The sequence below is a fragment of the Melanostigma gelatinosum genome (genome assembly GCF_949748355.1).
Source record: "Melanostigma gelatinosum genome assembly, chromosome: 11".
NCBI classification, from domain to species: Eukaryota; Metazoa; Chordata; class Actinopteri; order Perciformes; family Zoarcidae; genus Melanostigma; species Melanostigma gelatinosum.
Window position 1 is genome coordinate 2,621,073 of NC_136644.1, and position 22,527 is coordinate 2,643,599.

The 22,527-nt window shown below is 46.0% G+C and overlaps 4 protein-coding genes across 6 annotated transcripts; 3 read left to right on the forward strand and 1 right to left on the reverse strand.

Annotated features, from left to right (window-relative positions):
* Positions 1 to 610: 610 nt before the first annotated feature.
* Positions 611 to 9,017, forward strand: cp110 (centriolar coiled-coil protein 110). Of its 2 annotated transcripts, XM_079278023.1 has the most exons (10): positions 611 to 1,027; positions 1,590 to 1,715; positions 1,888 to 4,426; positions 4,615 to 4,742; positions 6,804 to 6,905; positions 7,360 to 7,476; positions 7,583 to 7,684; positions 7,845 to 7,961; positions 8,182 to 8,264; positions 8,644 to 9,017. In XM_079278023.1, exons 1-10 carry the CDS (start codon positions 899 to 901, stop codon positions 8,801 to 8,803), a joined length of 3,603 nt encoding a protein of 1,200 aa, XP_079134149.1. In that variant the 5' UTR covers positions 611 to 898; the 3' UTR covers positions 8,804 to 9,017. The 2 variants fall into 2 exon arrangements, with proteins under 2 accessions (XP_079134149.1, XP_079134150.1); XM_079278024.1 differs by lacking the exon at positions 6,804 to 6,905.
* Positions 9,018 to 9,210: 193 nt separating this feature from the next.
* Positions 9,211 to 12,754, forward strand: sirt7 (sirtuin 7). Of its 2 annotated transcripts, XR_013772365.1 has the most exons (11): positions 9,211 to 9,338; positions 9,499 to 9,636; positions 9,888 to 9,992; positions 10,066 to 10,136; positions 10,243 to 10,315; positions 10,403 to 10,501; positions 10,643 to 10,879; positions 11,020 to 11,100; positions 11,181 to 11,287; positions 11,419 to 11,732; positions 11,939 to 12,754. XR_013772365.1 is itself a non-coding variant. In XM_079278520.1 (10 exons), the coding sequence occupies exons 1-10, from the start codon at positions 9,234 to 9,236 to the stop codon at positions 11,618 to 11,620; spliced, it is 1,218 nt and encodes a 405-aa protein (XP_079134646.1). In that variant the 5' UTR covers positions 9,211 to 9,233; the 3' UTR covers positions 11,621 to 12,754. The 2 variants fall into 2 exon arrangements, 1 of the variants encoding a protein (XP_079134646.1); XM_079278520.1 differs by having other exon boundaries at positions 11,419 to 12,754.
* A 1,291-nt stretch (positions 12,755 to 14,045) lies between these two features.
* Positions 14,046 to 17,758, reverse strand: LOC306784519 (uncharacterized protein). The gene is made up of 3 exons (XM_079278555.1): positions 17,272 to 17,758; positions 16,357 to 16,689; positions 14,046 to 15,803 (listed from the first exon to the last, which is right to left on the reverse strand). Exons 1-3 carry the CDS (start codon positions 17,735 to 17,737, stop codon positions 15,277 to 15,279), a joined length of 1,326 nt encoding a protein of 441 aa, XP_079134681.1. The 5' UTR covers positions 17,738 to 17,758; the 3' UTR covers positions 14,046 to 15,276.
* A 2,669-nt stretch (positions 17,759 to 20,427) lies between these two features.
* On the forward strand, positions 20,428 to 22,085 carry avpi1 (arginine vasopressin induced 1; the record flags this gene model as incomplete). Its single annotated transcript, XM_079277971.1, has 2 exons — positions 20,428 to 20,789; positions 21,800 to 22,085. The coding sequence occupies 2 exons, from the start codon at positions 20,428 to 20,430 to the stop codon at positions 21,999 to 22,001; spliced, it is 564 nt and encodes a 187-aa protein (XP_079134097.1). The 3' UTR covers positions 22,002 to 22,085.
* Positions 22,086 to 22,527: the final 442 nt, after the last annotated feature.

Below are 22,527 nucleotides of genomic sequence, written 5' to 3' on the forward strand. Positions count from 1 at the left end.
CCTGATGAATGACAATAATAAATCATCTTGAGAGGGAATAATTGTTTAAAGGATTAAGAGAACATGGAATGTACATATTATAAATGATGAATAATTCATTGAGTGCAATTGAGTACAAATTGAGTGCTAAAATTAGCACTCAATTTGTGGTGTGTCAATAGGCCATAACTCGAGGCTGAAATATACTGAACAATTTGAACTATACTTTTATTTTTATTTTTTATCTTCAGTGCTGTCTTATAAAGGCCACGCGCGTGTTTAGCCGTTCACGTCTATAGGTGGCAGTGTGAAGTTATCACCGGCTCCCTTCGTCTTCAACAGCTCTGGATCCTGTGAAAACATGGAGCGCGGAGCCAGTTTAATTTGTATCAAGACAAGCTTCTCCAGAATAAGGTTGAAACATAGAAGGATGTTTTGATTTGTTCGGTTGATTTTATTTGATTGTTTGTGAATTGAAGTTGTGTGTTGTGGTTTAATTCTTATATTCGTTGTTTTTTAATCTGGTATGTCCATATCCGTGCTGTGGATCCACTCCGGGTTTTCACAGCTTTCCAAACTGTCACTTGTGTGTTGCTTTGCGAGGAGAGGCGGGTAAAAATGTAAACACAGATCCATCCTGGTGGAGATTGTGTTGTTTGGTAGCTCGCTAGACTTTATTGTAGTTCCATTTCATCCACAAGTAACACTGGAGAGCGGCTCTACTTTTGCTTCTTTAACTAGATTTACATATTTACTGTATTTCATTATGAAACGTTAGTAACCACACCGCTAAACCGTTAGCTAGCTAGCAGCTCAGCAGCTAACGTTAGCAAAACTCAATCAGTCAAGATATCGTTAATATATTAAAATTAGTTGGTCCTTAAACTGTCGACTACCGACCCCACCCTAATGCCACTTGATGGAGGACTACGACCGGTTTGTGCAGCATTGCCTCTCCCATCTGAGGAGAAGTGAGGAGGAACACAACAAACCTCGAGCTGCTGCTTCTCTGATCCGCTTCTATGGACGATCCATCCTTCCTCCTCTGGTAGGACTTCAGCCTGACGATGTTTCTGTTGAAATGAACATGATTGTTGGTTTTAATATTAGCTAACAAGACGCAGAGATGCACTAAATACACTGTTGGAGCCTGAACAGCATCACGTTGTCTCTTTGAATGTTAGATAATACTACCAGTGACTGTCACGTGGATTAGTGCTGACACAATTAGTGCATTGAAAGAAACATATTAAAGAACTGATAAGTCATTATTAATATAAGTTCTTATTCTTCCTCTTTTTAATTATTCATAGAAGTTATAACGCAAAATGCTACAAGTTTGTCCAGCTTGTCCGATGTATATTCTATTGTTTAACGTTATATCAGTGTAAAGTCTTTCAGTGACTGTTGGACAATACAAGCTATCGCCTTAAAGGGGGTTCTGGGGATTTGTGATGCACACTTTTCACTATATCTAGACATTTAGACCAAACAAGTAATTGGTTAATCTAAAAGAATAAAGAACAGCATAATCGAGGAAAATAATCATGAGCGCCAACCCTGTTATTCGACGTGCGTGACACCGCGTGTCTGCTTTGTGATGATAACAGCTCTCAGGGAAGCAGAGAGAGGAGATGCAGCAACACAGAGAGGCAGCGCAGAGAGCTGCTGTCCACACAACGTTAAAGGATGATTCAAGAATGGCCTACGTTCAAACTATCCTACACAGTGTTCAGGTAATATAAGTCCTGGCTTTTCAGCTATTCTCATGTATTTGACTTAGACTACTTAGTTCTATACAAACACACACTGTTTCTTTGAATAACAAAAATGATGAAGATCACGTATGATAAGTTGATATCGTAATTATTGTGACTCGGCCTAATTGTTTCCTCTTGTGAATTGCAGCTGAGGAAGATGCCAACACTAGAAGAGTTGCTTCAAGAGTCTGAGGTTAACACAACATCTTCATATTCCCATAACACCATCGGTGGAGCCGCGTCACAGAGAAATGTGTTCGTAGGAACAAGCGGTGGTCTTTTGCTCTCACCACCACACGGAAGGAAAGAAAAGGATGGTGTTTCTCGTCCTCCGTTGACATCAACTACATGTAGTGCCTTCTTTGCCTCAGTGACACCTCAGCAAAGTGAGCAGGAAGGGTGCCTTATTGAGCAACCTTACAGCCAGCCGGGATCACAGCCAATCCACCGGTCACCATCTTCTGGTCATGTGACCTACGAGAATGTTGAGAACACCACCGGTGTCTCTGGAAGGATTGATGCAGAGAGAGGGAGCCCTGGCTTTGGCTCCTCAGAGGAAGCTTATTATTATAATAATAACGATAATATGGGGGGCTTTTTCCTTCACAACACCACAAACACAATCGCCAAGATGCCGGATATTATTAACTACCCGCCCATAGATGGAGAGGAATTGGAAAGGAGTGGTCTGGAGTCATCCTTCTGTAATAACTTAACAGTTGGAAAAGACATTTGTTGCACCTTGCTCCAGGAGGATTCAGTCATATGTGAGCTTTCACCAGTCGGGAAATCTGAGAGCACAGAGGGTGGAGATGACCTTCCCTTTAGCACAGTACTCGACGTTGACAAAGACAATGTGGACACGATTGAGGGCCCAGTCTCATCATCAGAAAACAGCGGCCTTACAGACAATCTAGAGTTATCACAGACGTTAAGCACTCATCACAGTCCAACAGCAGCGTTGCATATTCAGCACGACTCCACAGAATCCGAGCCAGCGGACAACCATGTCGACGAAGCGGCGCCATCGGAGGAGCCTTATCGTCTGAGCCTCCAGGCCTTGCTGAAGAAATCTCAGGAGTATCGGCGGTGCCAGCGGTTGCTTAGGAACCATGCCAAGAACACTAGAATTCAGGGGAGGACCCAAGAACAGACGAGGGCGGAGGAGCAGAGCCTCTCTGATAAGGAGAATGACGAGTTCCCTTATAATAGGACCGTGACCACAGAGGGGAAGAAAACTCCAGAGAGGAAAGGCACTTCTATCCCGTCGGAGGAAACGTCGGCAAAGAGATCTTGGAAAAATGAGAGGACGATTGAGAGTGAGTTTTTCGGGGAAAAGTCCAACTTTAAATCTGAAAGCACACATTTAACCGGAGCTGGACATACGACGGAAATTACTACTGTTGGGGAGGAAACAATCTTCAAAAATAATAAACTGAACATTTCACAAGAGGTCATAACAGAGCCAAAACAAATCAGCACCGTCCTCCTGCGACCGCCCACATCGTCCGAGACCTCGCCTGTTCAGGAAGCCTTTTACTTGACCACCTGTCCCGCAGCTTTTTATAACGGTGTGCGGAAATATCACAGTATCCCAGCCCCCAATTTCTGTAGGAGTCCTGTGCACTGCAAGAGCAAAGGCAGTATCCAAGATGGAGAAACTCTTAATGGGGCCGAGACCTCGAAGGAGGTTTTTGTCGAGACTGGTTTGATTGAAGAAGTGAACCTGGCACGTAACAGCAGTCCCACAGCAGTTCCTCCCGCTGTGAATCACATGGTTGAAGGTGATGTTACAAATCTTTCAGCCAAGAATTCACAGCACATAGATCAGCTCGAGTCCAACCTGTCCAGTCTTAAAGTACTGATCTCGGATCTGGAGTCCACACTGACAGAAAACTTGGCGAACCAAACTGAGAGCAACACTCAAAGAGAGTTAAGTTTGAAAGGCATCAAGCACTCGCGTCAACATGATGATGATGATGATAGCAATGATGCAGAGCAACACCAAAGGTACAGAGAGTGGCCGGGAGGACGATCATTAGACAATTTCACTAAAATCCAGGAAGATACAGGAGCTGAACTGAGCCGCTGTGACACAGACGATGTTCCTCTCATAGAGCAGGTCAAAGAAAACGAGGTGGTTAACGTAAGCGATCTCAGGCTAGTGAAAACCTTAGCTACAGAGAGAGGAAAGGAGAAGAGATGCAAAGAAGGACTTACAAAGACTGATGGACAGCATGGCGGCAGTAGAAAGCCTACAGCTAAATGCATCCTCTCTGTAACACAGCGGCTGCGAATTCCTGATGTGTTCAGAAAGGTTCCTTCCGCAACGTCGCGTAACGTCTCGGTGCTTTCGGATACCAGTAACCGTCCGGCGGAGAGTAGGAGTGAGACGGCTGGAGACGGTCACGACTCCACCAGGTCGCCGCCTCTCAACCAGTCGTATGACGTGGACGCACCGTCGGGCCTGTGGCTCCGCGACGGGTCGGGATCCGACACAGGCTCAAAAGGTCATCTTGTTCAGGAGAAACGTCTGACGCCAGAGAGCGGGGGGGAGGGTCAGGGCGGGACGTCCAGGGTGAAACGGAGGCTGCTCATGCACATGACGGAGGAGACACGGGACGGGAGTTCAGATCCCGGCAGAGGCGCAGGCTCCGTGGTCAGAACAAACTCCAGCACTCCCAGAGGTAAGACAATGTAGGCTAAGTGTGCTTTGTACAGCTCTGTTGTATTGGGAAAACAGGAAAAGATGAAATCGATATAAATAAATGAATAGACAATAAATCCCGGCATAAACCTTGCCCTCAAAGACATGCTGCTGTGTTTGTCCAGATTTTTCTTTTGTTTTTATTTACACATCGTCTGTTGCCGTCAGCTGCAGTGCCGCGGTACGAAGGCCGGAGCAGTCGAGGAGACAAGCAGGAGGAACTGAAACAGGCCCACGCCGCTCAGGTCAGAGCCCTGCAGGATGAGCACAGGAGACAAGAAGAAGAACTGCTGCAGGTGAGACAGAAGTACTTTACAATACGAAGTCTTAAACTACAAGTCTTGAGTATTGTTTCTTGTGTGCAGTAGACGGTAACACGATTATATTCTTCTGTATGTGATGCGGCCTGTAGGCTATAAGTGGGACTTGTGTGACAGTGGATTGTGCATGAAGGAGGCTAATTCATTAATTATAGTACTAAGAAAAGTTATGTACAACTTGGAAGTGTGATCACATTTGTATACTTAATGAGTGATTGTTGGTCTAATTGTCCTCACTGGTGACGTTCTTTGATCAGTAGGACCATGAAAAAGTTAGTTGCGTTCTATTTGGTCCTCAATAGTCCTCAAAGTCCTCAAGCGTCTTAAATATCATTGGGAAACACTGAAAATAGTCCACACCAAGTACACTATGTACTTCTGTTTGTGTAACGTTTGCTAAACAGATTTTTAGGAAGTTATTTGATCCCAAAGTTTTCAGCTGTGAGTGTTGTGTGGAGAGAGATGATGGGAAATGAGAAAGAGAGATTCAACAAAGGCCTCCAGCTGAGGTTGAATTGAAGACGTTGCGGTTGACGATCGCCATCTTAATCCCTGAGCTACAGGGGAGGATTTGTTCACAGCAAGAAAAATATTGCCAGCTGTACCTTTTTTAGAAACCACAAGAAAGAAACCCTGGAACAACATGTTATAACGACCAGACACGGTTCACGCAGTCGTATTGATACTTCCTCCATCCCATTGGCCCGCTTCTTGCATTCAATTGCATCACCTATTGCTGTACACATCTAGCACCGCATCATTCCTGTAAAGGCAACCGTAGTTTACTCTACCAAGGCTTTTGACTCCACCCAAAGTCACCAATGAGAAATACATTTAATATAATAGAGAACAGGCTAACCGATGCTAAGCTGTGATATAGCATTGATCCTAAATGCTCTTTGGAAACTAGAAGCAGACCCTTGAAAGGCTCTGGCACTGCTCCATGTGTGGACACACAGAGACACACACACACACACACACACACGCTGTCGCCCTACCTGTTAGAGCGTGCTGCTGGAGACCGGGGTCGTGGGCAGACTACAGAAATCTGCTCATTACAAGAGACCTTCAGACTCTCCCCAGTAAAAAAACACACACAGGGATTCTTCCATAAATGTTTCATTACATCCCGATGAGGCGAGCTGGCATGGTCGCGTGTGTGTGTGTGCGTGTGTGCATGTGTGTGTGTGTGTGTGTGCGCGCGCGCGAGTGCGTGCAAGACTTCAAGGACGCCTGCTGTTCTCTGGCAGCCAGTTCTTGTTTCTGCAGCTTGTGTCTGTATTTGTTCTTGGCCAGTGTCCTTGCCCTATTAATCACAGACTCTGTTTCATTTATGTATCCTTAACAACAATATAATTAACATAACTCTTTAATAAAAAAAAAAATACTTATTTTCGACTCCCCTCTGTCCTTCCGTCATTGGTGATGTGACGAGAGAGCGAGCTGGCTGGACCCTCTGGTCGAGGGAGGAGGGGGCCGAGGGAATTGACACAGAAAGGGGAAGGATAATTTGTTTAATTCATGAGCGTCTGTGGTTAAGTGCCAGATCGTCCCGTTGAGTGCCACCGCTAATGGTCCCTTCCCCTTCTCTTTTTGTCCCGTCTCCTCACATCCCCCTCTTTGTTTTGTCTCATACCTCCTCTAACGTCGTTTTTACTCTCTGGCTGTATTCATTTCCTCCATCTCTCCTGTCTCATCATCCCCGTCATCCCTCTCGCCTCTGTACCCCGTCTCTCCCCTTCTGTCTCTTTCTCTCTCCCCCCAATTAATTTCTTCCTCCTGTCTCATTTGCTGTCCTTTCCAATTCAATATTTTCCAACCTTGCCTGCTCCCAAATGCACGCATGCATGCCTAAACACACACACACATGCACTTCTCCCCCTGTTCCGTTCTCTCATCTGTCTGTCTGTCTGTCTGTCTGTCTGTCTGTCTGTCTGTCTGTCTGTCTGTCTGTCTGTCTGTCTGTCTGTCTGTCTGTCTGTCTGTCTGTCTGTCTGTCTGTCTGTCTGTCTGTCTGTCTGTCTGTCTCTCTCTCAGGCATTGGCAGTGCCTTCCCGCCGCCTCCAGAGTGTGTCCTTTCCTTACTCCGTGTCAAGCTCACATCTTGGGGACACGTTGACCTTTTCTGCCCTCTCTCAGGTATCAATATCACATTGTTGTTTTTTGGTTTTATTCATCACCAGTCAGCTGACACACTCAGGTGAAACAAATGCTCTTCCCCCCCCCCCCTCGATGTCTTAATGCTCATCAGTAACCCCTCTCATCTGTTATTGCCCCCTCGTATGTATTCACGTACAACAGCTCAGCTTCAGTTAGACTTAATTCGTTCAACAAACATGCCCCTTTAATGCAACGTCTTGAGAATCAACAAGTGTTATTATTATTTATTATTATTCTGCTTATTATTCCCAATTACAATGAGCCACTTGCGTTGATGGGCTAAACAGATGCCAACCAAAAGACCTTGAGAATCTGCGTGGGATATTAATTGGTTGTCATTGATGGAATTAGCATTCTCCTCTCAGTTCCCCTCTGGTCTTCATCATTCACCCCTCTCGTCTCCCGTTGCTCTGCTCTTCCTCCTCTTCCTCAGCCCTCCAGCCTGCTGGCGGAGCACTACCGCCCCCTGCTGGCAGCAGCTGTGAAAGGCTTTCTGGCTCGCAGGCTGCTGAAGACCGAGAGAGTGGCGCAGCTGGTGCGCACTACCAGGGTGAGTAGAGACGGCAGTGTCATCTCTGTCGCATAGCATGAACAAAAACAGTGTGTATACAAATAACACGTGTGTGTGTGTGTGTGTGTGTGTTTTGGGCATCTAGGACACACATCAGCTCCTGCTGGCCCTCCAGCAGCAGATCCCTGGCAGAGGAGAGTTTTCTAGCAGACAGGATATTTTATTGCAGGAGAGAGTCACTCTGCAGGTATTAAAGCAAACGCGTGTTTTAAACATCTGTTAACCTTTCTCTGCCTCGCTGCCAAACGAGCAATCATTCCCTCCATTTGCACTTAACTCAACAGATACTATAATTACACTCGTTTCATTCAAGCCATCGTCTGCTCTGTGATTGTTTCCCCGTCCAGCTGCGCGCTGCGCGTTACGAGGTCTACGACATCTTCTTCAGCCTGTCAGCCGGAGACAGGATGCAGCTGATCAGCTGGGATAGAGAGCTGGCCAAGGAGAGAGAGCGCAGACGACAGGTAACCTTTTCGTGTGTGTGTGTGTGTGTGTGCGTGCGTGCGTGCGTGCGTGTGCGTGCGTGCTGAAGAACAAATCATGTTTATTGGAGGGGTATTGGTTTCTCACTGTCGATAGTGAAGCCATCACGTGATTGTGCACCACTGGGCAGAACTAAACACTACACAGACATATCAGACTGACGTGGTGTGTGTTTTTGCTTTTGTGTGTGTACTTGTTTAGAGTGGGAACGCAGGCCAGTCCAGAGGAAAGAGTTCTCTGTCAACTGCAACACAAAAGTCTCTGGAGCGAAAGAGAGGAATGATGTGAGTCTTCATGGGATCAGTTCTGTTTTCTTTAGATCGCTGCGTAGCTCAAGTCACAGTCACTTCTCCTACAGTCACAATACAGGATGAAGGAATCTCTGCAGACTCTTTACCCCGATGAAGACATGCTTTCATCTTCAAACATTAGTTCTTAAATTAAAAGTTTGTGCTATAAGCGTGGATCCCGCAGTCACAGTAGATGTGACACAAGTAGATTTTGCACATTTTCATTTTTTATTTGATCAAACATGTCTCAGAGGTTTCCAGTAATGTTGCAGCCCGCTTGCAAAAGCACTATTCAGCTCAAATATTTTAATGAAATGCAAATCTTGCTCTCTAAGCTTTTTTAATAAGCAGTATTTTTCTCTCTTCCCTGCAGGATCCAGAAAAAGGCAGCAGAAAGGCACACGGGAGCTGTGACGAGGACCGGACACAATACTGGACTCTCTGCAGAGCGGCCGCCTGAAACCAAGCGTGGACAGTTCAGAGCAAATCCTCAGAGGGTCCCCAAGAGCACTTACTCCTCCAGACCCCGATGACACTTTCCTAATTGACCCCAGTGAGGACTCCTAATAAGGTCTCTTGCGAGTAGATATTTACTGATTTCTTTGAAGGACGGAAGAGGAGTGCTCACTTTTACAGAAATAGATCTCAGTGTTACTGCGAGTCTGCTGTCTTGACATGTAAACGCATGTAAAAAAGTTTATTCTTACAGACTTTGGACCTGTTTTGTATGTTATTTATTTGTATGTTGTTGCTAATAAATGCTTCTTAACTCTTGAAAGTCGCTCTGAAGTTTGTGAAAGCCCAGACTTCATTTAAAACGGTTTTAGACTCCGACCAGCAGGGGGCGCTGCAGCCCGCCTGGTCTCTTCTTTACACGGACAAACATCCCGGCTGTCGTTGGTCTCCGGGCGCAATGAGCAGTGTTTTGAATGCATAGCTATCTCTCAGCTGACTCAAAGCAGGATGGAAGAGGAGGCAGACGCCGCTGTTTCTTCGCGGACGGAGAGGAAGGCGTTGGAAAAGGCCAAAATACTTCAACGAGAGAGCGAGAGGAAGCTCTTCCGACTGGTGAGACGAAGCGACAACGCGCGTGGAGCCTGTTTCTCCAGCTAGCCGGGGCTGTACCAAGCTAGCTGGTTTAAGGAGCAGCTCGCCACTGTGTGCGTGTAGTTAACGCTTTGTTTCTCAGCCAGTGAGTCTGATCAGGTTGTTGTTTTGTTAACTGAAGGTCGGACGGGTCCTGAAGAAACCGGAGGCTGAGCGATCGGAGGAGGAGGCCGCCGTGTTGCTGCTGCACAGAGAAACGGTGGAGGAGCTCTGCAAGAGACAAGACCGCAGGAATGTGCTCAAGAGGAAGCAGGAGGAGGTGAGACTGCTGGGTATACAGCTCGGTGGGATATCTGTAATTACGGCACTGACCCCTCTACAACACATGGCTTCAACGTTGAATGATAATGTGCAGGTCTGCATCTGGCTTGTGATGGGGATTTAATCATAGCGTTCTTTGTGTATATGTGTGTGAATGAGAGAATTGCACGCATCAGGGTCAGAAAAAGAACAGGCGTGTGTGTGTGGTTTAACCTAAAAGCATCTGTTTTTTCCTTGTGTTATCTGCAGGTGTATGATGATGCGGATAAGCTGAAGAGTGAAGTCAAGCAGCTGGCTGTGGCAGTGGAACAAGCGAAACACCTGGTGGTTTACACCGGAGCCGGTATCAGCACGGTACGTCTTACTCTACATCTACAGTTTCCTTTTAAACCTTTCACAGGACTGATGATGTCTCTCCCTTTTTCAGGCAGCTTCTATCCCGGACTACAGGGGCCCCAACGGGGTGTGGACACAGCTGCAGAAGGGCCGGGCCGTCAGGTGGGATACGTACTCTCGGCACCGTTTGGTTTTGGGGCTGCATTTCCTGCTGAAGTGAACCAAACTCCCAACTGCTGTTATTTTACTCGTTTCTCTTTACAAACAGTTCGTCTGACCTGAGTAAAGCTGAGCCCACCCTCACGCACATGTGCATTAGAATGCTTCATAAGGAAACGCTGGTATGAGAGCCCGAGATAAACGTACCGGCAGATGTTCCGCTGGTATTCACACATGCTGGTTTACTGTACTGTTGTGTGTCTTTAAAGGTAAAGCATGTTGTTTCTCAAAACTGTGATGGACTTCACGTGCGTAGCGGTCTACCCAGACATGCGCTGTCCGAGCTTCACGGAAACATGTTCATCGAGGTGAGACGCGCACATCCACAGCCGGTATCGTTTCAGAAACACAATGCTGTTACACGGAAATTGTCCATGAAACTAAACCGTTCTCCCAATAAAGTACCGTAAGCTACGCTGACGTGCTGCTTGTCTTCATCCCGTCTCTAGGTGTGTACATCCTGTTCCCCGGTCAGGGAGTATGTCCGTCTGTTTGACGTGACGGAGCGGACGTCGCTGCACCGCCACGGGACAGGCCGCTGGTGCAGCCTCTGCGGCGGTGAACTCAGGGACACCATCGTGCACTTCGGGGAACGCGGGACCCTGGAGCAGCCTCTCAACTGGAAGGGAGCTGCAGACGCTGCAGAGATGGCGGACGTTATCCTCTGCTTAGGCTCCAGTCTTAAAGTAGGTTTTATAAACCACATTGAATCTGTCAGTCTTGTTTTCCTCAGGTTAATAAGAATATCCGTTAAATATCTTTATTGAAGTGTGAGTTGTATTTTATTGTATTCGACTCTCTTCTGCTCTGTTTCTCGCTCGTCCAGGTGTTGAAGAAATACGCTTGTCTGTGGTGCATGAACAAACCAGCAAGCAAGAGGCCCAAACTCTACATCGTCAACCTCCAGGTACACGTAGTTTAGACGTTTTAGGTGAATACGATGCAAGTGAATTTGAATAAGATACTAATTAAGTGCTTTTGTTCTAGTGGACGCCTAAAGATGATCTGGCTGCGCTCAAAATTCATGGCAAGTGTGATGATGTCATGAGCCTCCTTATGGAGGAGCTGAACGTTCAGATTCCTGTGTATGACCGGTAAGGACCTTAATGAAGTGATTACATACAGTATACACACTACACACTCTCGCTCTGTGTCTCTCAGAAAATAGAAAGGTTAGTCCAACGCTTTGACTCCAAGCTCGGTTTCCTTCATTCGGTCTCGTCAGGGCGGAGGACCCCGTCTTCAGTCTCGCCACATCTCTGCTGCAGGAAGAGGTCCAGAGCCACACCCGTGAGGTCATAGCTGCCCTCGATGGACAGGAGGTCTGCTCACCTGGAGAGCAGGCAGCAGAAGCCACAGCTGTGCAGGGCGGCTGGTTTGGACGAGGCTATCGCAAAGGAAGGAAGAAGAAGAAAAAATCTGCATAATCAAACTTTACAGACGCATTCGATGTGGTCAAGTATGTCCATATCCCATGAGGAGGACGAGGTGGACTTTAGTGTGTGTGTGTGTGTGCGTGCGCGTGTGCACCTACACCTTGTAGGCCCGAAAAGTGTCAATGAGGTTTCCTCAAACAAAAGTGTAAAGACGGTTTTGAGGCCGCTCCTACAGCATGATCATTTTCTCTGTTTGGCCGGGATGTCTACAAACTCTTGGTTTCAACAGTGTTAAGTTCCAGTAAGTCCAACATGCAGCTGTGTGAGCATAAGCTCGCTGTAAATGGATTAAAACACTGGTGTCTGTAGTGAAAGTTACTGTATGAATGCTCATAACGAGGTATATCCTTCAGTGGAACGCAGGCGACTTGGTGTTTACGTTTACTTCATATTTTTGATTTGGGTGCTGCCACAGATTTTACTGAGAAGAGATCTCAAGAGATGTCAAACCCGTTCTACATGTATCATCGTCAAATATATTTTTGTAGTCTTTTTCAGACGTTTACAACTGTCATTGTTGAATGTACCTTTTTTTTTCGAACTGCTTATTTGTGTTTATTTTAAAGATCTTTTGGTTTACTTAAATTATTTCCAGAAGTCCGTCAACCTTCACATCTGCTGTCGTGCGTTCTCAGGTTTGCAGGCTGCGTAGTGCAGTTACTATTGTACCGAGCTTTACCGGAGTTACATTTGTTTACATTTGTATCTTAACTTGCATGCCGACGATGCAGAAACTCTGCTTCTGTCATATCTTTGTCTCCAAAAGTATGAGAAGGAAAGCTTCCTTCACTTAAAACATCACACCTTGTTGGTTTGTGTTGTGTTAACTTACTGTTACTCGAAACTTGTATTATTCTGTCTCAGGTAAATCCAGTGTTATTAATGACCTGTACCGTGTAGTTCCAGAAGTTATTAAAGAACAGTCTACCATGAGCTATGATCAGCATTCCTGAAACTCAAACCAGCAGTTAAACTGGATGTGAAGAATCCTTGAAGTCAAAAAAAAAAAAAAGACGCTATACTTGTGAGACAGGTTTCCTCATGTGTGTCTGGATCATATGCAATTTAGTTGTACTGACTCTTTGCTTTAACTAATATCAGTATTACTATTGTAGTATTTGACTTCACAGTACTCTACCTCTTACCGTTTTATTTGTTTGAGTTGTGTGATGACTTTGCCGGGCATTGTTTTTATTCAATTAAAATGGGATTTTAAATGTATAATATAGTGACTGGGTGATTTGTAAAAACATCTCTGAAATGAAAGTCGCGTGGTTTCGACGCTCGTGTGAGGTAAAGTTTCCTGACGACACTTTATCGGCTGGATTACAAAGAACAATGTGCCTTCATGTGGTTGGAAATCAGTTTTGCAGAGTGGTGCTCAACGTCTGTAAAACCTAAGAGCCGATGTCTGTGACAGCTGCATGGTCTCCTTTTGCTTGCTTCCCCTCCATCTCCATCCCAGAGCACATTCTTCCTCCTCTTCAGCTGCCATCGCCTTCATCACTGGAGACTGTGTCCTCCTGAGGCGAGCTGCCACTGAACGCTGACACCATCAGGTTGCCGGCTGCCCTCCTCCCACCAGCGGCGCCCAGCTTGTTGGTTGTTCAACCCGGATCAGCTGCACTTGACGGGAGTCAACGGTTCCTCCAGCATCTCTCTGTGGCAGCACAGCAAACGGCGTGACCGGCCCACCATCGGCACCCTGAGTCCGCTGCCCTTGTGGATTCACGTGGGCCGTGCCTGCCTTCCCCGTGTGGATCGCCCCACCTTGCTGGAGAGCGCCGACTGGAACCAGCTGCTGCAGGGGAGCCTGACCTACTTGGTTTCCATCATGGTAATCATGTCCATGCCTACGGCTGTTTTTTGGCTTTATCTTACAGAGGGACGTTATTATGTGGCGAACCTTCAGGTATCAGTGACTTGCATTCTCAAAACCATGTTGCAGTCAGTGGTCATATTTTCTTGTCATGGTGGCTCCAGGGAAATAGACTAATGAATAAAACACGGTATTAAAGCATAAACAGATGTTTCCTGAATGGGATCCACGAATATGATGCTACAATGGTATGCCACTCGTTCAGCGGTAGGTACCTGAACAAGTACCCCTTTAGGGATAGGTACCTACCGCTGAACAACATACCATTGTAGGGATAGTTACCTACTGCTGAACAACAGCAGCATACCATTGTAGGGATAGCTACCTACCGCTGAACAACATACCATTGTAGGGATAGTTGCCTACCGCTGAACAGCAGCATACCATCAGCCACATTTCGATCTCGGCTACTGTTCTGGGGTTATCCTCATGAGTTCAGTTAAGCCAGTCATTCAAGATTTTTGATTTTATTGTTTTTTTTCTAAACATGCAGTACATTGAGTTTTGTGATGCAATACAAATGTCCCTTTATTATTTGTCTTGAGAACATGTATTCAACTGCAACAATTATGTATTGAATGTCTTGCGATTCTTTTATTTGTTGGGAATTAAATGCAGAAGTATTGTGTTGTATTACCCTTTGTAAATAGACGGTAACATCCCGGCATATACCGTAAAATCACCATAAAACCCGCCAAAATTTGGTATATTCATCTGTATTCAACTGTATTCTTGAACAGTACATTACTGCCTAGACTTTCCCAGTTTTTTACAACAATTTGTTACAGTGCAACCAAAGGCCAAACACACTTCTGAATGGAAGGTGATTTTAATAACCTCGTAACATAATGCCTTGTTGAAAGCAGCGAGGCAGTTGCAGAACACCTGGAGGACTTCAACAGAGCAGCAGGAGGCCAATGTTGAGATTGAGGGAGAACCACAGCCCGGTTCTGCAGCAGCTGGTGGACATTTGGTGACAGTCGTGTTTTCTGCCTAGTGTGCACGCAGGGAGTAACTAAGAGATAAACCACCGTAATCCTAACTACAAAGATGAAAAAATAGATATTACTTAGACTCACTGTCTATTGATGGAGACAGTGAGTCTCAACAGATGACCTGTTTAGCCTGTTCAAAAGGAACACACGCAGCCTTAGTATGCCGGTACAGCAAAACAAAGCCGACATACTTTGTCCACTTTCTGAGCAATTTGCACAATTGATGAAATTAATGTCCAAATAAAATACATATCTGAAAACAAATTACAAAATTGTCAAATAAGAAAAACTGTATAACTTTCTTGTAAAACAAGTTAGAATTTAAACTTGGTTACAATGAAAGGTTCCACACTTTGCTACAGCGGCGGCCGATCGCAGCATCTGTGTTTCGTCTACTGGTGAGAATTGAACCGATTCACAGAACATCTCTGAAATGCAGCAAATTGAATTTGTTTCAGTAAGAATCATTTATGCTTTGACCTCAGCATGAGGCACACGAGAGCTCCTACGACGTGTTGAGATTCTGCTTCCTGATCGAGAGCTCTGAAAAACAATATCTTTGTTCTCAAAGGGAAGACCCGTCACAGAAATGTGAAACAGTGAAACATGGTCCCCGGCCAACAGTTTAAGGAAAAGCCAGAGATTAAGTCAAAGCTTAGACCAACACACACAATCTGATATTAGCCAGTAAGTATGATCCTACTTTCACATATCAATGAGACAAACATATTCAGCGTTGTAAACTATCAGCCGTTTAAAAAAAGCATGTGTAGCTACTTCAGCGGCTTGCTGTGTGACCGCTGGTGGAATTTAAGCCCCCCACAGTTTCTGAAGGACTTCCCACATTGTCCGCAGACGTACGGCTTCTCCCCGGTGTGGATGCGGAAGTGCCTGGTTAACGCCCCCGAGTGACGGAAACACTTGGCGCAGACCGAGCAGGTGTACGGCCTCTCTCCCGTGTGGATGCGAAGGTGAGTCTTGAGGTTCTCCATGCGGTTGAACTCTCGGTTGCACACGGTGCAGAGGAAGGGGCTGCGGCCCGGCGGGTACAGCTGCAGCCTGGTCCTCTTGCCTCCGTCTCCGGGCTGCTGACAGCACTGCTGGAGCTTCTGCTGGCACTGGCCGTAGTGCCGCCGCAGCAAACTGGGCAGGTGGAAGGTCTGGCCGCACGACTTGCAGGCGTAGAGGTTGGTTAAGGTGTGGCCGAGGCTGCGGGCGGTCCGCATGTGGACTTCATAAGCCGGTGGAGGTTCTTCTGGGATGGGAGCTGGTTCGGCCGACTGGAAGATGTTTGGGAAGTCTGAGAAGAGGGATGGACCATCTGTTAGCCGTCATGTGGGGGTTAAACTGAACAACATTTGAATCCATTTTTCATCTTAAAGACATTTACAAACGGAGGATTTCGTCGGTAAGTTTTAACATTTTCATCAATATTTGAAGTTACAGATCATCTTCAACATGGCAGATGAGTCCACTTGTTTGTATCCATCAGCCATAAGAATACAGAGACATATTTATTGGAAGCTTTTATCAAATCATTTGATGGTTTGACTGCATTCACAAAGTTATGAGAAGACTGACGTTTAGCAGCCAAATTGGAAGTCCAGATGTTGAACTTTAGCAGCTGAATGCATGAAGATGATAGCTTGACTGTCACATGAATATCATGCAACGTGGCAGATTTCATGTTTGTAGAACTGATCGATACTACAAAAGCAACCAATGGAAAGGCCTCGGACTGAGTTACGTTTGATGAAATTCGACATTAGAGGAGATATCTTTTATTGTGCCCTGAGGTCTAGATGCTGTTCCAGAGAGGGAACACTGGACACTTATTGTGCTTTCATTCTTACCCTGAGCCAGCCTGGTGCAGGACAGAGAAGCGGTTGAGTCTTGGCACTGAATGTCCAGCACTTCTGGTTTCCACTCTTCCAGCACTTTGGACTGGACCGCTGTCATACACTCCGGGCTAAAATCCTCCACTTTCATCAAGTCTAAACAGACGGCGAAACCATCTCCCTCCTCCTCCTCCTCCTCCTCCTCCGGCTTCTCCTGCTTGACAATGAACTGCTTTAAAGTGGACTTGCATTCCCCGTTGGGAAGTGTTGGCGAGTCGCGTTCTGTACACGGCTGGTTGATGCCGTCTACCCTCACCTCACACAGACGAGAGATCTCTACACAGACTCCTGGAAACAGAACGATCACAGGTACACACAGTGAGCAACTTAACATCGCATCATTTACTGGAAAATAATAAAACATGTAACTTCTATAAATTGTCCGGTAAAAGTACTCATTCAACAGATAATTGAACACATTTGTTGTGAATGCCATACATTTGTATTTAGCTAAGTGTGCATGAATCAAGTTGACTAAATTTGACCACACTGTAATAGAACAATGATCCCAAAGAAACCGAAGGTGCTTCAGACAGTTTCCAAAATGAACTAAAACTAAAATCAAAGGATTTAGACACGTTTGTGGTTTTCAGTGGGTGTTAAATACCACGTTGTGTAGTAGATTTGTGTTACAAAATTAAATGTATACAAGTAGCCCTCACAAGCATTAAACAGAAGTCTCATCCTTCACATTACCTTCCAGATAAATACATGAAGGGGACCCGTTTCAGTTGGAATTAGCAAGTGTTGAATGCCAAATGTGTGAAAACAGTCAGCACGTGTCTGTGCACACTTACTATTTGAGAAAGAATATCATTGTTTTACTGAAACTGGTCAAACGGGAAATACTCAAGTGCCAGGCCCACGTACCTTTAGTCAAGGCATCACAAGCAACAGCACATCCATAGTCTCCGTCACGTTGAGTCTTCACGCCATCGCCTGATCTCTGCTCCTCGTGTTGGGAGTCAGGAGACGGGTCTCCTCCGGGGCTTTCCCGACAGTGCTTAAAGAGACGCGGGTGCTCCGCACGGTCGGTGGCGTCCAGGACGTGATCCGTAAAAGGACAGCCGCCTCCTCTTTCCTCCATGCGCGCGGAGTCCAGCATCTCTTCAGCTCTCTGCAGTCTTCGTTTGAGGGACTCGTTCTGCCGTCGCATCTCTCCGTAGACGGCTCCCGTTGCCTGACCCACAAGCTTCGTGACTTCTCGAACTGCGACCTCCACGGCCACTTCAAACGCTCCATGGATCGCTGCGGCGAGCTCCTCTTCCAGAGACAGCGCAGCCTCAGCTCCGGCCGGTTTCGGGCGCTTGTTGGTCTCAGCCAGCTGCGGCTTCATGGCGCATTTAAAAAAGTGCACTTTGGCTCCGCGCTATGACTTGCTATTTAGAAAACTCCCAGCCGGACAACAGGCTATCGCAGCTATGTGTGCCCTGTGGCAGGCGGCCTGTTTATAAGCAGAGATAGGTTTCACTTCCGCCGACAGCTCCTGACACCTAGCGGTGGAGAGGCGGAACTGCACCAGTCAGGAAAAAAAAGACAACCTGACGAGATTAAATTGAGAAACTCCGTTTATTGTGTTAAAAACATCCGACAGGTTCAACTGGCTTTAACACTCGTGCACGATGCTTCCAGAGGCTCGTCCATCAGCGACGGGTTTTATAATCGTCCAAGTGGGAAAGTATCCACCCAGCAGGCCCGAGGATGCTCAACGTCATCACGGTCAGAACGAACATGGTTTGCTGCAGGACAGGGCCCCGTTACTTCAAGATTATTCAGAATACGTTTCAGGTTTAAAGTCAAGACATTCTGCAGCTTCTGGAAAACTTAACAGGACTGATTTGTAAACCTACCGCCGGGCCAATCTCATCTTTAGGTGGTTTTCCGCGGATATAACTTGCTCTTTGTTGGATCAACACACCTGGTCTGTGAGCAAGAGCCCGTCCAGCCCTCAGCAGTCCAGCAAAAAGCCCACTCATGTTGGCTGTGGAAGACAAAGGGCCGTATTTCTGCTCCTGAGACAAGAGGAATGAGTGGAAGTAGGAGGGGGCGGATCGCCACGCGCTTTAAAGTGTCCTGCAACACACCTGTTAATTAGTTGACTGTTAATTAGGTGGCCTTCAGGCGCTAAAGGAAGAAACATAAAACAGCTGTGACGAGTTCAGGGTCCATGTGTGGAGTACTGAGTGAAAGCTCTTCTCGTCAGCACAGCTAACAGTTCTTGTTCTTACAGCAGTTTAGTATTAGGCCTTTGTTTATGGGAGTTGTTTTGAATGATTAGTGCGTCACTCTTTTGTATTACACTCACTCAGAGCTGCAAGTTGTCATGATTTTCATTGTTTTGAATAAAATAAAAAAAATACCTGAGTCTTCTTTTCAGTATTTTGTTTTTCTTGGTAATTCTTACAGACTCATAATAAACAGCGATAGACTCCCTGGGCTGCTGGTCAGTAGTAGCCTAGCTCTATGGACATGGTGAGAGAGCAGAGAGGCAGTTATTTCTGTAGTTTGTAAAAGGCTTATTTTATTATAACAGCGACAGAAGCATTGTGTTGTTAAAGTGCATCAGTAAAGCTCCTGCCACTATATGTCACCTTGTGTCACAGCATTCATGATTGTAGAGAGAGCCCCAAATGGATTCATTCTATAATTCTATATTTAACTCTAACTTTAATCCATCATTTGCAGTAACTGTGTTTGAAACTACATTCAGCGTACAGTCTTGAGTCTGCAGGCTTAACACATGGGTCCTCACCCTACCACAGATGGGAGGACAATGGCGCCCCTTGGTGGCCAATCATTAAACAACATGATCCATTGATACTGAAATCTATTCACGATTCATCAATTTACATCAAGAACCCATGGCGGATAAACAGAGATCTATAAAAGCTTTTATGTTTCAGCAGACCTCTGGATGACTCGGGGTTATGTTTCGGGCTATTAGTAGCCTTCAGTAGTGAACAGACTTTGTGAAAGGGGAATCAACAATAGAACAGTCAACAGAAGCACATGCGTAATATTCACTTTTAGTAAAAGCACTGCAGGTCGGTGCTGTGTATAGATCTACAACCTGCTCTATAATGTCTCCTTTCATGGACTTGTTTATTCCCTTTTCTTTTCAAATTGGTTCTTGTTGTGAGGCGAGCGCATCGACACTGACGTCATTCATGGATTACTCTTTGATTATTCCTTCACTTACTCGTGCAGAGCTACGCGCGCCAATGACGCGCGGGTTGGAAGTGGGTCGGCTCGGCATTAGCGCGTGTGAAGGTTGTCCGTCTGCTGTTGGCGCACGGTGACAGTTTGTCTCGTTCAAACTACAGAGGGGAAGGTAAGCACTCTTATCATACTACATTAAACCGTTGTTTAAAATAATGTGGAGGTTTTTCCTTTAGGACGTATTTGTAGATTATTGTAGACGTGTTTTTATAGTAGACATCTGTAAACAAAATCCACCGGGATACTACATGGAATAGAGACATTTCCAATATTTGAATATGACAAAAAAACTGAAAAATACTAGAAAAAACATGTGAAGCATCAGGTTAATTGAGCTTAAACAGAGCAGCATCTGGTTTCCATCCCTATTCCTTGCACATCAACCGTGTCCAGTTTTAAACCAGTATCTCTGAAAAGGGAAATTATATTACATATCGTTATGTTTGAGACTTTTCGTTGGACAATACAAAGAAACAGGCTTATGTTAACTTGGGATTTGGAAAACAGTGATGGATATTTTCCCCTATTTTATTACATTGTATGGCCCAAAATGGAGAAAATAGCTGGCAGCTTCTTTGGATGAATAATAGGATAAGACTTTATCAGAGAAAGGTAACTGGGTTTTTGGCTGCAGCCATGGAAATGTGTCTGCTGGCTGAAGGCTTGAGCTTTACTTGGCTGTGATCTCATTAGTTTGACCAATTTGGTCTCTCTTTATCTCCCCCTTCAGCCTACCTTCCCGTCAGCCGCCTTCCCCCCTGCTATTGTCCTCTTATCACCACCTGGAAGCTCTGCATCCCCCGCCACATGGCAGAGGCCCCAGCATCCACCTCCTCTGAGGATGGCCTGCCAGTGCAGTGGAAACGTTCCAATCAGCGAAGCAGGAAGTCTGGATGCTCCAACATCTTTACAGGGGTCAACCTGCACCAGCTGCACAGGCTGTTCAGGACAGCAGGAGACAGAGACGCTGAACATCGGGCGAAGCTGGTGTGGCGAGGGATGGATGCAGAAATGCAGAGGCCAGAGGAGGCCAAGGAGGAGGACATGGGGGAAGAGGCAGGGCTGGCCCAGGCCTTGGTGGGGCTCCGGGTGCGAGCGAGGAATAAAGCGGGTACCAGAGCAGAGGGACACAGAGAGCACAAGTGTCTCAGAGCATCAGGGTATCTCAGGTAAGTGACGGGGTCCAATGGCAGGAGGCCAGCGAAAAGTAAAGAAAGGATGTGAAAGGCGATATGCAGACGAGGAGTTAAAAGGAAAATGAGTCATCTTGCAGAGTTTTTACTCATTTTATGTAGCTAATGTATAAATAAATCACTTGAACGTGTTCAAGGTTCAGTTTTACTTGATTCCAGACGACCTCTACGTCTTGAAATGCAGCGTGTAAATTGTCACGTTGCCAACAAACTCAGCATGACTGTCCCCTTCACACTCACACACACACACACACACACACACACACACACACACACACACACACACACACACACACACACACACACACACACACACACACACACACACACACACACACACACACACACACACACACACACACACACACACACACACACACACACACACATCGCTTTCGACATTCCTCACTGGGACAAAATGGAATTTGTTGGAGGAGTAACGAGGTGCCACAGTATGGCGAAGGTGGTGGTGTGAACGGGGCGGTGTAGTAATAACAAAATGGTAAACTGTGGCAGTTTGTTAGCTAAGCTAGCGGCATGATGGCTCAAGAGACGGACATGTTGGTGTGTTGGTTCAGTGGGCCACCACTTTGGTCCAGTTTGAAATATCTCAACAATTATAATTCCCATGACATTCGACGCAGACCTTCCTGTTCCCCTCAGGGAGAACGCTGGTGATCCCCTGCTGCATCTTGTCATCTGTACAAATACTTGCAAAACTAATGACATTCCCAGTAGCCTCACTTGTACTTTGTGCTCATTGCTTAATAGCAAACGTTGCATGGTGACACTCTGGACTAAGATTGTGAACACGGGAACATTAAACCCTGCCAACATCAGCATTTTTTACACCACCTGAATTCATGCATTAACAAATCAACGACAGTATTTTTTGTGGGAAAGTATTTGAATGAAAAGCTCAGAATAATATGTACTGGAGTCCTGTAGGAGTTCAACCAAACCAGAGTTACGTCTCTGTCTTCCAGGATTGAGGAGCCACTACCCAGCTACACTGTTGAGGACGAGGAGGCCGACGTAGCGCCGAGTTCGGGAGAATTCCTGCCGGCGACTGAGGAAGACGTCCCAGAGAACCAAAACCCCTTTAAACCTTCCCCACGGAGGTCGTGTGTGGCAAGACAGGAGGGTGCCGGACACTCCGAGCGCTACCTTCACCGCATCCTCCACTAACAACGGTCTGAACAACACTTTGGAACAACTCACAGTCGTGGAAGCTGGAATACAAAATTGATCCCGCATTGACGGGCAGCTGTCAGCCCCTTCTGCCAACATGTACTCTACATGTTAGACCCCAGCATATAGAAATACCAGTGCACTGTGGTAAATCTGGGGATGAGTGAAACTACTGTGGAAAACTCAAATGTCTACGGTGATTAACACAACAGCAGCATCAAAGCAGCAGCATTTGCAGGAGACAGACGAACAGAAACGAGCTGTTGTGGCCTGAAATTAAATTTCCGATGTGCATGAGAACAATGCACTTTTAAGGGCACAGCAATTATTATCTGGGCAGTTGGTGTTGTACTCGTGATATATTATCACAGTAAACAGGGCAGGATATTGTGACACTGCATCAAGATCACTGTATGAGCATCTGTATCCTGTTCTGTGTTTTTATGACTTGAAACTGAAATAAACGTCTAAATAAAGAAGACATTAATCGGATTGTTTTAAAAACCTTTCTTGGCCACGTGGA